Below are 15,684 nucleotides of genomic sequence, written 5' to 3' on the forward strand. Positions count from 1 at the left end.
TTCTTTCCATTAAAGCATGTGATATGAAATCTGAAAGATAGGCATTTGTGCTCTGAATCATCTATGCGGTGTCCATCTAGATGGTGGTGCCCTTTTTGGCCTCTCTACCCAGTGGCCTCTCTACTTACTTGTGGCTGTGCTTGTTCAGCTTTGTCACCATGACAACCATTCCTCTGTCAGAAACACCCTGTCCTCAGTCTTGACTGACTCTCCCTGAATGAAAAGATCCTTCCATTCATACGTAAAATACAGAATTTATTCAGAAAAACCAGTCAGTACAATGTGTACTACAGGATATCACACTCGGCTCACATCACAGACATGGACTATATGACTTCACAATAAATTAGAGGGGAGGCAGCCCTTTACTCCCTGCAGGCCTTTTCAGCAGATAGAGTTCAGTATCAATACCACAGTAGACTTTCTGACTATTTTCAAGTGGAATCAGACAGCCTGAGGCCAGCCAGTGGGACTGTCAGTTGCAAAGGGCCTTCCCCATCTCCTTCCCCTTCAAGGTGGGCCGTCTCCCACAGTAAACTGCACAGGGGATGTTCGTCACTGGATCACTATACAGGTTCCTTGTCATCAGGCTGAGGACGTTACTTCATGATTCTTAGCAATCCAGGCTAGAAAGATGTCGAGCTCTCCCAGGGATTTGATGGCAGCAGAGCGGACCTCCAGCTGAAATCAGAGATCATTGTAAGAACCCATCTTTCTAGACTGTGTAATGGTTTTCAAGTCACTTTCTTCACATGCTGGTCCCCACAAGGTTTTGTTTTTTGTCGTAAAATATATTTGCATAACATACAGACTCAGTATTCTTTTCCTCGCAGGCAATCAATTTTTTTCCCCACAAACAAGCAATTAAATCATTTCAGCTCCTTATAAACAAAACTTTAAAATTCTTCATTCTTTTCCCTCAGGTTTTTTTTTTCCTCTGTTTTTCACAGGAAAAAAATCTGCCTTACTGGCCAGTTCTGCTGATTTTCTTCTCCACATCAGCTTGCTTTAGTGCTTCTGTTATCCCAGAACATCTTCGTCCCTGTGGTGCTGGACAGTGGGTAGGGAGAGCATGTTGTCCCCATTTGACATATTAGAGCACTAAAGTCCCTAAGAGCAAGTGTCCTACCCAATGTCACACAGCCAGTTAGTAACAGAGTTGGAACTGAAGCCCAAGTCTCCTGCCTTATTCCACCTCCTTCCCCAGCAGACTGAGTTCATGCTTTTAGCATGTCCTGCAGAGCCAGCCAGTGTGGGATTGAATCCTACCTCTGCCATGCAATTGCAGTGTGAACTTAGTTTAGTTACTGCACCTGCTCAAGCCTCAGTTTCTTAATGTATCCAATGCAAATAATGACTCATAGCATTGTTCCGAACGACAAATGTGTAATACTTGTTGTGTGCCTAGAACAATACCCAGCTTATAGTAAGAACCATGTAATCCTTAGCTATTTCTATAACATTATCTTACAGAGCCTCTCCACAAAGAAGCAGAGCCCATAATAGGCTCCCTAACTCCTTGCTATTCAAAGCATTGGCATCATTTGTCAGTATGATCTAAATGCAGAAACTCAGGCTCACCCCAGCCCTGCTGAGCCAGAATCTGCATTTTAACAAGATCTGCTGATGCTCATGAAAAGCACTGCTTCTCCCTCTACATCCATGTGAGATGTGCATTTTACACCAACATTAACATGAGAAGTACCGTGTCTTCATCACTACACACAATATGGGTGGGGGGCAGGTAGTGATTGCAGTGACAGCATGCAGGTAACACGTTTTATGCATAATAGCTCACATTTCATGGGGGATCTTTGCTCCCTCTGTGTCATCCCATCTTAAGCAGTGGGTGCTTTCCCCAAATCGTACAGGTCAGGCTTGATATACGAGGCTATGAGAAAATGGTGGAGGAATGATGGAGATGGGGAGCCCAGGAGGTTAGCAAATGAGGTAAGATCAAAACTCTCTTTACAGACACAGAGAATTGAGGCCTGCCCACAATGACTGCTTATAGAGTGAATGCATGAATTTAAGTGGAGAGGAGGCTGAAGAGCTGGCACCCTCCTGATCTCTCATCTTCCATCTTCCCCATCCTCTTCCCAGATCTTACCTGATCATAGTTGTCGTGGATGACTCTGGTGACATTGGTAGCTTCCTGCCTGCAGTGACACTGCCTCTGTTCCTGCTGTGATAAAGTGGAGGAAGCTCGTATCAGAGGACATTTCCACTCGGGCCCTCTCTTATTCCTACCTGCCCGCATGAGAAGTGACATTTCTCCTCCCTCCCACAGTGAGAATCAGATGAGTAAACTCAGGTGGGAACAGCCATGGAAAACTAGAGCTTGTTTGTAGAATCACCTGCATCTGCCCACGCCTTTTGTTTTTTCTGCATTTAGAGCCCATCGGACTGTTGGCACTGGGAAAGCAGACACCATATCTGTCTTATCACCACTCTGAGTGCTGCCTTCCACAGGGTAGGCACTCAATGAACATTTGTTAAATATTAATTAGATATAAATATTAATTAGATTATTAATTAAATAACTGGTTAGGTGAATTCGTTTGAGTCCATTATCATATTAATGCAAGTAGGACAGGGACCGTCACCCCTTCTAACAATTTCAGAATCTGAGGCAGAGAGAGGTGAAGTCACTTGACACAAAGTCTCACAGGAAATCATTAGCAGGAATGGGACTAGAGCCCAGATTCTCTACTGGTCTAAGTTTTTGTTGCTTTGTGTTGGTTTTGTTTCTGATGTTGGATTTGAATAGATTGCAATGAATTTCTAGGTGACCTTTAGGGATAGGCCATACCAAGGACCTACCCAGAAGTTTATTGATGTAAAGACACCAAAGGGCCAGAAATAAAGAAACCAGGGGTATGCTTATAGTAGAACTGGTGTCCCTGCCATGCCTCTTACTAAGGAATATGTTGACATAAGTCGGTCACCCCAGGAGGGTTATCTAGGAGGAGACCGTCCGAGGAGTTGTCAGCAGGCAGGGAGCCCTGGGGAAGCAGTGGCCACTGGAAGAGGTTCTCAACAGTTCTCCACGTAGACGTGGGCAGAGAATTTCCTTTGACTCCAAGCACCATATCAGGAGGCCGATGGGGGCCAGCACATCCTGGCCTCTCCTGGGGCAGAAGGGGAGCAGATGCTGGAATCCTGACCCAGTGACTCACACATTGCCGCAGAGTTTTCTGCATGTAGAGGAAAGAGTTGGCAATGCTGCTGATTTTTCTCAAGATTTTGGGGTTTGGCTCTTGATGATCCTTGAACACCCTGTCCACGTAGAATGCTAGGAGATTCTTGGTCACACAGCACACATCTAAGGGCTACAAACACAAATTAGAGAAACACTGGAGGCCTATTCTCTCATTATGTTAGAGACCAGGGCAGTCCATTTGAGTGGGGTCAGCAACACATGAGAGAACTAAAAGTCATTTTGGAAAAATTCGTAATGGTCTCAGAGTGTTCATCCTCTCTTATTCCCAGCAAAACTACTTATGACAAAAATGGTGAGAAGAGATTCCAGTTCTCCCCATTTTTTGTAAGGCCAAGAAATACATTTACCAAGGATGGGGCCCAGAATCCATCATAGACTAATTCTCTCTACAATATCCCTAGCGTGTCATCACTAACTTCCACTTAAATCTTTCCAGGAACCAGTTGCCTCCTTTTTAAAAGGACTGATGGCTGAGCAGCTTTTTGGAAAAGGACTTCCTTACATTACAGGGGCTGAAGTCGGCCTCTCTGTTATGTCTCCTGTCTGGCAACACACAAGGACTGTTGCATGCCAGTCATCCTGCTAGGTGTGCATTCCTCCAACTGTAATCACAGTGCATTCATTCTGGCCACCTTACTCTGGGCCACACTGCTTAGCTCTCCTCTAGTCTGTCCTTTTACAACCAGAAGGAGCACTGGAATGAGGCTGAGATTTGCAAGAAGGGAGACCGACAGCTGCAGAAGTGGGCATATTTGGGTAGGTCTGCAGCCTGCAGAGTGCAGATGTCCCAAAAAGATAGTCTCTAAATTCCCAGGCACAGCCCAGAGAAGTTGGCTAGACAGTTTCCTTCTAGAAGTTTGCCTGCCATCTGCCCTGAGAGTCAGTTACTCTGCAGAAGATAAACTGTTCAGTCTAAGCAGGGAGTGGTTAACTGTGGGACAGCACATCTGTCTTCATTCAAGAAGCAAAGCCTCCTTGGCCCCAGTGGCAGCTTTTCCTAGATGGCAACACAAAAACCCTTCTCCTCCTTCACTTTTGCTGATTCCCTTAACCAGAAGGGCAAAATGTTACACTCCTCTGCACTATCAAAGACTGTGGTACTAGAAAAAGGAACACTGCAGAAAAAAGGAAGGTGGGGCTGAGAAAGGAAGGGAAGGAGAGAGGAAGGGAGGGAGAGAGGAAGGGAGGGAGAGAGGAAGGGAGGGAGAGAGGAAGGGAGGGAGAGAGGAAGGGAGGGAGAGAGGAAGGGAAGGAAAGGGAAGGGAAGGGCAGGGCAGGGCAGGGAAGGGAAGGGAAGGGAAGGGAAGGGAAGGGAAGGGAAGGGAAGGGAAGGGAAGGGAAGGGAAGGGAAGGGAAGGATAAAGACCTGAATCCTTATTGACTCCTTTTCTTATTTCACATGAGCTACTTCCCAACCTTGAAAGGAGAAAGAATCTGAAGATGGGGGCATACACTTGGGGGTCTATTCCTAGCTCTGCCACTAACTCATCATGCTGCCTCCCAAGGTCTCACTGTCCTCATTTGAAAATGATGGTTTTGGAATAGATGATCTTTTGGGTTCCTTCCAGCTGTCATATCTTATGTGTCTATAATACAGTTGGCTAGAATTTTATTTAGTAAGTGGCTACATCTCTTCACCATAAATAAATCACTGCTTAGAAGAATTATGAAGGGGTGTGTGTGTGTCTCTCTCACGTATGCAGAGAAACCTGAGAAAAAAGTAACTCAATACAAATATACCTCACACTCTGTCATATAAAATCCCCCCTTAAACTGGATCTGTCTAGAATACTTCCCAGGACTAGAGAAGCTCACTTTTAAAGGCATCTCTCATGGGCCTTTTTGTAAAATGAATGATCACCTGATAAGCCAGCTATTTTGTAACATACTCTCGTCACCTCCTGTCTAGATGGTTGGACTGATCTTCTCACTGGCTTTCCTGCCTCACGTTGTCCATTGTAAGAACAGCACCAGATTGTCTTCCTAAAACAATTTATGATCATATAACTTTGGGCTCAAAAATTTCAATGACTCTCTATTGCTGCTATTATTTTCTTTTATTCTTTTATATCTCCATGGGGCCTTCCAAAATTACCCCTAAGCTACAGAAGTCCTAATCGCCTCTGAGCACTGGGCACCCCCAATCACTCTCTAGGAGGTGGCACTTCTTTAGGTCCTCCCAGGGGCTCCAAGTCCTTGGGACACTAGTGTGCCCTAACACACATTCTTTTATTCTTTTTGGGCATCTCAATCTGGCGCCCAGGCTGGAGTGCAGTGACACAGTCATGGCTCACTGCAGCCTTCACCTCCCAGGTTCAAGCAATTCTCCCATCTCAGCCCCCCAAGTAGCTGGGACTATAGTTGCATGCCACTATGACCTGCTAATTGTTTTGTTTTGTTTTGTTTTGGAGATGAGGTCTTGCTATGTTGCCCAGGCTGGTCTCAAGCTCCTGACCTCAAGCAATCCTACCCACCTCAGCCTCCCAAAATGGCATAAACCACTGCACCCAGCCTATTGCCTGTATTATAAGCCTGAGGCTGAGCCTGGCTCCAGGGACCTTTATAAAATGACTCCAAGGTATTTTTTTGCCTCATCTCCCACCACTCACTTACATGTCCTTCGGGTCACAAACCTGGTCACCTCTCTGTCCAAACTTCACTGATCTTACAGCCATTATCTTATCTTGCCCAAATACCTTCCTCCTTCTTATCCACTGATCTATAACCTCCTCAGGTTTTAAGTCACTGTTTTCTTAGCTACCTCCATAGGACCTTCCAAAATTAGCCCTAAGCCACAGAAATCCTGTCCCCTCTGAGCACCCCCAATCACTCTCTAGGAAGTGGCACTTCTTTCATTCCTCCCAGGGGTTGCATGTCCCTGGGACACCAGCATGCCCTAACACATCATCTGACAAAGAAGAAGCCTGGTGCATTTAGAGTACATTGGAGATTAGGAAAGAGAAGATGATAATGTAGGAATTTCTTTCTCAACCCAGAGCCATTTAGACATGAAGATAAAAATATTAGAAAAAGCAGACATAGGCCAATACCTTAATGATCTGCAGAGTCTCCAATGTGGACAGGATAGTGACATTTGGGAAGGTGTCCTTAGCTTGCTGTGGAGGGAAACATAAGAACAGACATAAGCAATCAGTATCCTATGTTATTCTGAGATGCAAAAGGCAATGAGAAGGAACTCATTTTCAAGCTAAGATGTAAGGGGAGGTATACCCCATCACCCACACCTTTATACCAACCCATACTCACGATGGCTCTTTTGATTTCTTGGAAACTCTCTTCTATATGGTGCATGTCTGTGGAAATCAGACATCTCCTGAGACCATGGTTGTCTACTGAGCACAACATCAGTATTGTACCCAGGAGCCAAAGGGAAACACAATGTAACTTCATGCCTGCACAAAGGAGAGGAAGTCAGCTGTCCAGCCAAGAGTGGAGAGCAATGAAAGAGAAGAGCCCTGATTGACGTCCCCTTCCAGCCCCAAAAGCAGGCCAGGTGGAATACAAGAAAACAAGACTAAATACTTCAGCCTTGAGGAGTTTCAGGGGTATGTGTCTCCTCTGGTTTTCTTGAGTCAACTGGATATGAGTTCTTCCCCACCCTCACCCCATGCCCCCACCTCCACCCCAGAAAGCATGATACACCACTCTCTTAAGTCCCAGGAAGCATACTTGTGTGCATATCACTCTCCTATGACTCAACACAGCCTACTTTGTCAACAGGGGTGAAAAGCATTGTTTTTAATAAATTAAGTAGGAAAAGCAGGGTTGGTAAGATGCCCTAGGAATTGGGCAACAGATGTGAAAAACCATAAAAACACACTTGGTTTTTGATGTTTACCCCCAAAATAAGTAACACCCTTTTATTATAAACCTCAAGAGTGTATCTGCTTAAAATCATTTGTTTGAAGCCAGCTGTGGAGATTTCATCTTCTGGAGAGGATGGGAAAGGGAGACACAAGCCATCTTCAAGAACTAATTAGCCACAATGAGGAGCTAGGGGAAGATGCCAATGGTAGAGGGCAGCTTGGCAACTTCCCGTCTGTCACCCGCTGAGCCAAAGGGTATGAGCGGCATGTTTGCAGCTGGCTGCTTCATAGCCAGGGCCAGACCCTGAGAGGTTTGCCACCTCTTCTCATTCTCTTACCGTTCTTGAATCTGTCTTTCTTGCTGCCTCTTCATTTAACCACTTTATATTGTGCCATATAATGCACACAGAGAAAAGTGCATAAAATATAATGGTACAGCTTACGGGGTTATCTCTGCTTTCACCCACATTTCCCAAGCTTATAAACAGAGCTTAGCCTTAACGCACGTCTTACGACAACACATGTGACGAGAGCAGCCCTCTGCTATGCACTTTGCATGATGCCCACTGAGATCTCCCATTTACAGCTGTGTGTGCTAAGGTAAGTGTATCATGTGTGGCCGTGGAGGAGAGGAGGGCATCAGACACAGGGAGCCAGCTGTGGGGACTGCAGAGCTATAGTTAGAGCTGCTGTAACTCACACATGTGAGTGTGAACCCCAGCTGCCCCCACTCCCTATGCCTTCCTCAGGATTCCCAGCTCCTTCTCTGGAAAGTCAGGAAACAGGAAATCCTGTTTAGAAACCATTTTTGCCTTATCTCTCCGTAACTGGGCATCATTCCCAGGGAATAGACAGGTGTATGCTGAGACCTTACCACGTGGCAGGCATTAGGCCAAAGAGCTCCCTTCCTCTTTTATCAGCCTTTCTTTCTGGCTAAACAAAGATGGGCCCCATTGCCAGGGAAGTTTGTAGAGAGTCCCCCAGAGCTCTGTCCCCTCGGAAGGCTACTGGGGTGCTTCTAGAAAGCCAAGAAAGAGAGTGCGGTTTTTCTTCTGACAAGATAACTCTCAGAAGCAGTGGGATATTGCCTGCTCATCCCATGCCAGGAGACTTGCACATTTTGTGGAGGAGAAAGATGCCTCCCTTAGCTTGGTGAGGCAATGCCAGACATCTTGGCTATTTCAGATATTAGTAGTAGGTAACATTTATCCTACGTGCCATGTGCATAGGGCACTGTCCCAAGAATTTTACGTAATTTTCTCATTTAATGCTCACAACTACCCTGTGAGGTAGGCTCTGTTTCTGTTCCCATTTTACCAAGCAAACGAAGTAACTTGCCCAGGCCAGGGTTTGAGGGAAGGCGGGCCAGTCCCTGAGCTGGCTCTCTTTACTGCTACTCCACCCCACTAACAACACTGTTTCTCTCTGGCATCACAGCCTGGAATCCCAGTAGCTACCCTGACACCAGACAGACAGGAACCCATTTATGAACCGGTGTTGCTCCTTACATTTAAAAAGACATTTAACATTGCAAAGGATTAAACAATGATAACACATTACAAAGTGCCCAACACAGTTCTTGGAACAAAAAAGCAATAGTAAAGACGTTAGATTCCTTACCTTTCCTTCCTTCCCTCCTTCTTTCCCACCCTCTATCTCTTCTCATTGAAACTAAGGTACTAGAAAATTCACCCCTTCTATAGAGTATCTCTTCCCGTCCTATCAAATGCCCAGCATCTGGAACATCATAGCCACACACAATGGTAATAGGTCACCTCCCTGCGGCCATGAAGGAGGAGGTCTAGGATGGCGGTGCATATGAGCCCCTGACGATGGACAGCATGAGCCTCACCTCTCACTTGGTGCTTGCGGGCTGCTCCTTGTGTCTCCTCTCAGTGCTCTCTGCCATTTGGAAAGGGCTGGTCATTTTTATTCAGGTGGATAAGAGGAAATGCTGTCAAGGCTTGCTGGGTGGATCCACCTTGGGGAGATTGTTTTTTCTCTTGTTTTCTTAGTATCCTATTTCCTTAATTGTTTTCTTTCTTCTTTAAGATATAGCTGATTAATCATTACTATAAAATGCCTCTTTCTTCTGGGTCCTGACATGCAGCTTCTAGGAAAAATAAACTCCCCATTTCCATGCAAATGAGAATTTTTTGCAATTCTGTGTCCATGCAGAAAAATCCAAGTTAGGTCACTTTCCTGAGAGCTGTGGCACATTACCAACTGTACCCTGCAGGCCAACTCATGAAAGCACTCTCAGTCAGCCACACCCTGCAGCAGCCAACCCGTGAGGCTCTGCAGGTGCCTCTGGCTCCAGCATGATCCAGCTCTCCAATGCCTCGGGCAGCTATGAGTGTCTGCCATGTGCCAGGTGCTAGCTAACTGCTTTACCTGCATTATTTTGTTGAACTTCATGAGGAACAGTTTTTCCCCTCATAAAGCAAGGATTTCTTTGCACATCATCTCTTTCACCTTCATCTTGTCCCCTGGAGAGTTCTCTCATTCTTGATTAATGCAGAGAGAGAGATAATGAGACTGGAAAGAAGAGAGGTTTAAGAGAAGCCAGTGGCAGAGCCAGGACCTGAAATCCTTATTCTTGGGCTAGAAGACTCTCTATCTAAACTACCTTTTTACATAAACTTTTTACCGTGAAGTTCTCTAGGGATCAGGGTTTGGGGCAATGAAAAGATAGGGTGTAAACAGTTTCTTCCCAATAAATAAAATTTCCAGGAGGTGATTGGTTTGGACCGAGTTACTGCACTAGGCCAATAGGCCAAACCGAAATGGAATCACTCATGCTGAATGAAGTTCCACACCACCAAGCTGAAACTAAATTGTTTATCTAACCTTCTGAGAAATCAGGAGAGAGAAAGATAATAGCCAAATCCTCAAGTGAGCCAGTTTTAGCCAGCATATAAGGAAGTCTTCTCTGCTCTAACCTTTACAAGGAAAGTAGCTTGAAATGACCAGTCTGCTTTTTGTTCTCTGTTTCCGCTTCCTCCAGCCCTTGTCTGCCTATAAAACCACTCTCCTCTGTCAGCTCATGGGGCCACTCATTCTATGTCTATAAAATGGGATGTTGCCTGATTCTAGGATTGCAAATAAAAGCCAATTAAGATCTTTTAACTAAATGTGTTGTAATTTTGTCTTTTGACATCCCCAAACACAGACTCCCAGAATAAATGGAGCTTTATTCAAATGAAGTGAATAAGTCAAATGCAGTGACCTCGGGATGAGATGCAATTATGAGACCCCATTGGGCTGGTACAAACCCTGCCCCTGCAGCCAGATTCAGGAGACAGAGAGGGCGACAGGGCACCGGCAAAGAAGGAAAAGGGACAGGAAGGATTGGGGTCTTTTATGGGACAGGTGCAAGGGAAAGAAAGCCCAGGGACTTGATGTCTTGTGGTCCAGCATCTTGGACATAATAAAATGATAAGTGTTGAGGGAAGTGGTAGACTGTAGCGGTTCACAATGTAGTTCTGGGTTTAAACCCTGGCTCTCTCTCTTCTCTTCTCCCTTGTCTCCCTTCTCTTCTTGGTAGCATGCCACAGCTCTCAAGAAAGTGACTTAACTTGGATTTTTCTGTATGAACAAAGAATTGCAAAAAATTCTCATTTGCATGGAGATGGGGAGTTTATCATTTTTCCTAGAAGCTACATGTCAAGACCCAGAAGAAAGAGGCATTTCATAATAATGATTAATCAGCTATATCTTAAAGAAGAAAGAAAATGATTAAGGAAAAAAGATGAGGGTATGGCCAGGTAGGTACCCTCTCTGCCTGGCTCAGAGAGGGTACCATGCCTATTGCCTTCTGTGGGAATGAGGCTTCACGGAGTTGAGCAATATGTGGCCCTATTGCAGAGTGGATGAAATGCATTAGGTCTATAGACACTGGACAAGCTACTTAAAGCCTTTCTGAAGCTCCATAAAGTAGGTAAAATAAACTGTGAGGATTTCAATGAGCTAATGGACCTGTATCATAGTAAGTACTCCTTAATAAATGTTATGTTTTTCTAAGCTGTGTGCCAGGCACCTGGAAAAGGGGAAGACATCTTTGTAGGAGCTAATGGACATCTTTCTGCTCCTTTGGAGAGGGGGCAAAGAGCCACTCTTGACATTGGAAATCTCCCCTATTCCCACCCTTGTTTCCCCCAGAGGGGTCGGATGGAGGGAGGTGGGTGCTGTTTTCCCAGCAGGGCCTGAGCTGCCTGGCTCAGAGCCCTTCTGCACATTTGAAAAGAGCAGTTCAGAGCCCAGCCACACATATAAGAGGATTTGCAACACTGTCCTTGCTGAGTCTCACCCCACATTCACCCCTTGTGCTCAGACTATATGTTCTGACCCAGCTTTCATTTCAGGGCAAATATGTCATACCAGGAAGCTTGCAGGGGAAGGGAATAAGTGATGTGTTTATAACTCTGCTTCCAGCATGCAGTGTACCATAATTGCCGGTACTGGAAGCTGGGTTGACTGGCTCTACTTTCTATGGCTGTCAGACTGAAGGCAAGCCACTTAATCTCAGTGCCTGTTTACTCATCTGTCAAATGGTACACATCATGTCTACTGCACATTCACCATGTAGGCACAGCATGAAGATAAAGTGATTACACGTAAGTCCTTAGCACAGTGCCTGGCACATAATAAGCAACTTGAAAATGATGACATTTATTATCAATTTTACAATTCCCTTTAGAGCTCCTAAATCAGGAAGAAGGAACGATAAGAAATAAGTTCTCTTCATATTAAGCCTTGCTACCTGACCCCTAATATCAAAAATAAAATATAGATTGAGATAGAATGGCATCTTTCCCAGGATTGCAATTAAATTATGAATCTGGTCTCCAGACATATGGTTGCATCTCGCCTTAGAATTGGGACTTCTGGGACCAATGGACCCACCATTGAGATATCAGAGCTCAATTTTCCACTTGTTAAGTAGGGAAGCAGAAGGAATATGAAGCAAGATTGGCGAGCCAGAATGGAGAATGCTCTGAGTTTGATATGTTCTGGACACAACTCTCTCATGTCTTCCAATTCCTTATCCCCACCTAACATCCACTCCAACCTCATGAATTTTTCATAGTGATGCCAAGGCAATTTCCTTCCCTTAAAAGAGTTGATTCTGGCCATTCCTAAGTACTTAGTGCTGGAGCGCATACAAAAATTGCATAATTCCAGAGGGTACCATGCCTATTGCCTTCTATGGGAATGAGGCTCCATGGAGTTGAGCAATGTGTGGCCCTATTGCAGGATTTGGATGAAATGCATTAGATCTATATGAGTAATTTTGGTTAGATTTGAGAAAGAACCTGTCATTATGAGGACTATAAAACACTAAGAAGTATGACTGAGAACAAATTTGTAATAGAAAGAAATATAGGCTGGGCACGGTGATTCACGCCTGTAATCCCAGCACTTTGGGAGGCCGAGGGGGGCAGATCACGAGATCAGGAGATCAAGACCATCCTAGCCAACATGGTAAAACCCTGTCTCTACTAAAAATACAAAAAATTAGCTGGGCGTGGTGGCAGGAGCCTGTAATCCCAGCAACTCGGGAGGCTGAGGTGAGAGAATGGTGTGAACCCAGGAAGCAGAGCTTGTAGTGAGCCAAGATCGCACCACTGCACTTCAGCCTGGGTGACAGAGCAAGACTCCGTCTCAAAAAATATATATATACACACACTATATATGTATATATATAATATATGTATACATAATATATATGCATGTATAATCTGTGTATATATAACATATGTATATATTATATATGTATATATGTATATATTATATATATTACTGATAATGATGGATGGGTATTTTATTTGGGAAACTAATAGGAATTTTAAAACAATATATAAATGTTTAGATGTCTTGGTAAATATATCTAGATCATAATGATATGTGTGAACTTGAGTAGAGCTTTGAAAACAAAACAAAACAAAAAGATGAGAAAAAGAACTGGGAAATTTAAACCTAAAAAAGTTTCTCCTTTGTTTTGTTTTTGTTTTTTTATCTTTTGTCTCTCTTTTATTCTTCATTTTCAGTGGGGTTGGCTCTCCTTTGTTGTGATATTTGGAAATGAGAGTCAGAAAATATAACAGAGAACTCAGTTCAATGTTCGCATTACAGGGATGAAGAAATAGAGAAGTGAACCAGTCCTCCATGGCACAGCAAGGAAGTGGCACGACTGCTCTCAAATTTCTCTCTCCTCACCTCTGGCTCAGCGCGCTTTCTAACCCCATGCTGCCCTTTCACTCTGGGATTAGGTGGAGTGGAAAGGAACCTAGACTTGTGAGGGACCTCAAGCCCGTTCAGCAGGGGAGGTGACGTAACTCTCCCAAGCCATGCTGTTCTGACTTGTCATTACCCAGAAAGCTGATGACCTAAGGAAATCCAAACTGGCCACACCTGTGCTCCTGGGGAGGGAAGTACAAATCCACATTGGGCACCTATGCCACTTCAGCCTGGACTTCCTTCTCCTCCTTTTTTGCCCACAGGGCTCTCAGTCAAAGCCTGTTCAAAGCCTCAGGCCCCGGGTGACATATCTATGTCAATGGGCTCTGTAGCTCAAATGTTGTGAAAGAGCCCCAGTGGAAATAGGATGGAGGGATAGGTCATGGAAAGAGCCCAACTGATGCCTCCCCATTCCTCTCCTGAACAATCCACTCTTCCCTAGGCAGGTGGACTTTCTAAAATGCAAACCCAGCCTTGGAACTCTCCAGTCTAAAACTCCCAGCGTAACGCCCTGGGGCCTCTCAGTAGCAGAAAATCTGCTCCCCACAACATCCAGACCCATCGCAGCCTGGACCTTGCCTACATTTTCCACCTCATCTCTCTTGCAGGTCTCTCACACCTTACGGGCTCATCTCACCTAGAAAGCCCTCCCTGGCTCTTCTACCTTGCAAACACCAACCTAACGTCAAGACCTAGCTCCGGTGTGACTTCGTTTGTGAAACTTCTCCCCTCTTCCTTTCCTCTCCCCACTCCCCTCCTCCTCACCACTTCAACCCTGGTTGAGTTGACCACTACTTTCCTTTTTTATATTCCCACTGTATACAAGATGCACATTTAACTTTGAATTTCAGACGAAAACATCTCAGTGTTTATCTACCTGAAATTCCAAGTTAACTGGGGGTCTTGTATTTGTATTTGCTAAATCTGGCAACTGCTACAGCTCATACAATTGAGTGGGGAGGGTCCTTTTAAGAAATTGAATTCAGGCTGGGCACAGTGGCTCACACCTGTAACCTCTGCACTTTGGGAAGCCGAGGTGGGAGGATCCCTTGAGACCAAGAGTTTGAGACCAGTATGGGCAACAAAGTGAGACCACATCTCTTAAAAAAAAAAAAAAAAAAAAAAAATGCTGTGTGTGTTGGCACATGCCTGCCTGTAGTCCTCGTGCACACCTGTAGTCAGGAAGTCGAAGCAGGACAATTGCTTGAGGTCAGGAGTTGAAGACTGCAGTCTACTATAATTGCACCATTGCACTCCAGCCTGAGCAACAGAGTGAGATCCCATCTGGGGAAAAAAATTGAACTCAAAAATAGAAGTACAAAATTAGAGACAAAAGTAAATGTTTATTTAGAAAGAGAAATTACAACAAATTACAAATTCATAAAAGTTAACAAATACCACAAACACCATAAAATCCAGAAAAAAACATTTTTATTCATTAACTCCTGACAACTTTTTGTTTCCGTCTTCTATGTGAATACTTTTTTTATTGTTATTTTCTACAGAGAGAATAAAAAGATATTCAGTCTGTCCTTTGCTGTGGTTGTTTCCATCAGCTTACCCCAATGGAAGGTTAAGATTTAATTCTTTCATAACACTCCGTACAAACCTGTTATTTCTTTCCCCCATCCCACCAACATAAACGTATCACAACGGCACCTCTTTCTAGGCAACGTGTCACTCACATTGGCCCAGGGAGGTATCAGCTTTGGGAGAAGGCAGAGTCCTACTCTCCTGTAGCCTTGTGTCTCTGGGAGAACCAGAGAATGGTATTGGGTCCACATGTTTATGTACCTTTCACTCCAATTTCTAACATTTCTCATGGTCACATACTCAAGATGTTGCCAGAAAAGAGGATCCCAATCTAGACCCCAAGAGTAGGTTCTTAGATCTCACACAGGAAAGAATTGGAGCACAGAGAAAGAAGCAAATTTATTGGAAACTACTCCATTAGAGAGTAGGGCATGCCCAGAAAGCAGGAGGAGGAACCCCTGTCCTTTAGGAACATCTCTGCTTATAAGAAACTATAAGGAGCTATGATTAAACTTGGAATGTGCAGATGTGCTCACTAAAGGTACAGGCTGTTGGTGCTCTTCAACCTAAGTCTGCTCGTTGATGTTATCTCTGAGTAAAGTGGACTGTACTTGGGACATCTGGACATTCTGCAGACTTGGTGGGAGATGTCCTGTATGGCCATCAGTCTTCTGTAATTATAAGTGGTGGTCAGCTTAGAATGTGGCTATTTTCAGACCATAAAGCATTAACCCTCTAGGTGCCTTGTGAGTGCCTAGCCTACTCACTTCAGGATGGAGTCACTCCAGTCGTGTTTTATTAAACCAGAGGCCTGGTAAGCAGGAGTTCCTCCAACAAAATTCATAGACTGAAAGAGTAGAC

The 15,684-nt window shown here is 44.5% G+C and overlaps 1 protein-coding gene across 2 annotated transcripts in view; it reads right to left on the reverse strand.

The window, feature by feature from the left end:
- Positions 1–234: 234 nt before the first annotated feature.
- IL19 (interleukin 19) overlaps positions 235–15,684 on the reverse strand; it is a 48,925-nt gene continuing 33,475 nt past the window's right edge. The window contains exons 1-7 of one of the 2 annotated variants that reach the window (XM_030934933.1): positions 14,298–14,550; positions 8,903–9,588; positions 6,491–6,636; positions 6,274–6,339; positions 3,180–3,332; positions 2,111–2,185; positions 235–681 (exon numbers count right to left, since the gene is read on the reverse strand). In XM_030934933.1, the coding sequence (XP_030790793.1) occupies positions 586–681; positions 2,111–2,185; positions 3,180–3,332; positions 6,274–6,339; positions 6,491–6,634 (534 nt within the window). In that variant the 5' untranslated portion in view covers positions 6,635–6,636; positions 8,903–9,588; positions 14,298–14,550 and the 3' untranslated portion in view covers positions 235–585. Of the gene's footprint in view, positions 682–2,110; positions 2,186–3,179; positions 3,333–6,273; positions 6,340–6,490; positions 6,637–8,902; positions 9,589–14,297; positions 14,551–15,684 lie in introns of those variants that run through there. The other variant, XM_010362504.2, reaches the window with a different exon arrangement.

The sequence above is a fragment of the Rhinopithecus roxellana genome, chromosome 8 (genome assembly GCF_007565055.1).
Source record: "Rhinopithecus roxellana isolate Shanxi Qingling chromosome 8, ASM756505v1, whole genome shotgun sequence".
Lineage (NCBI taxonomy): Eukaryota > Metazoa > Chordata > Mammalia > Primates > Cercopithecidae > Rhinopithecus > Rhinopithecus roxellana.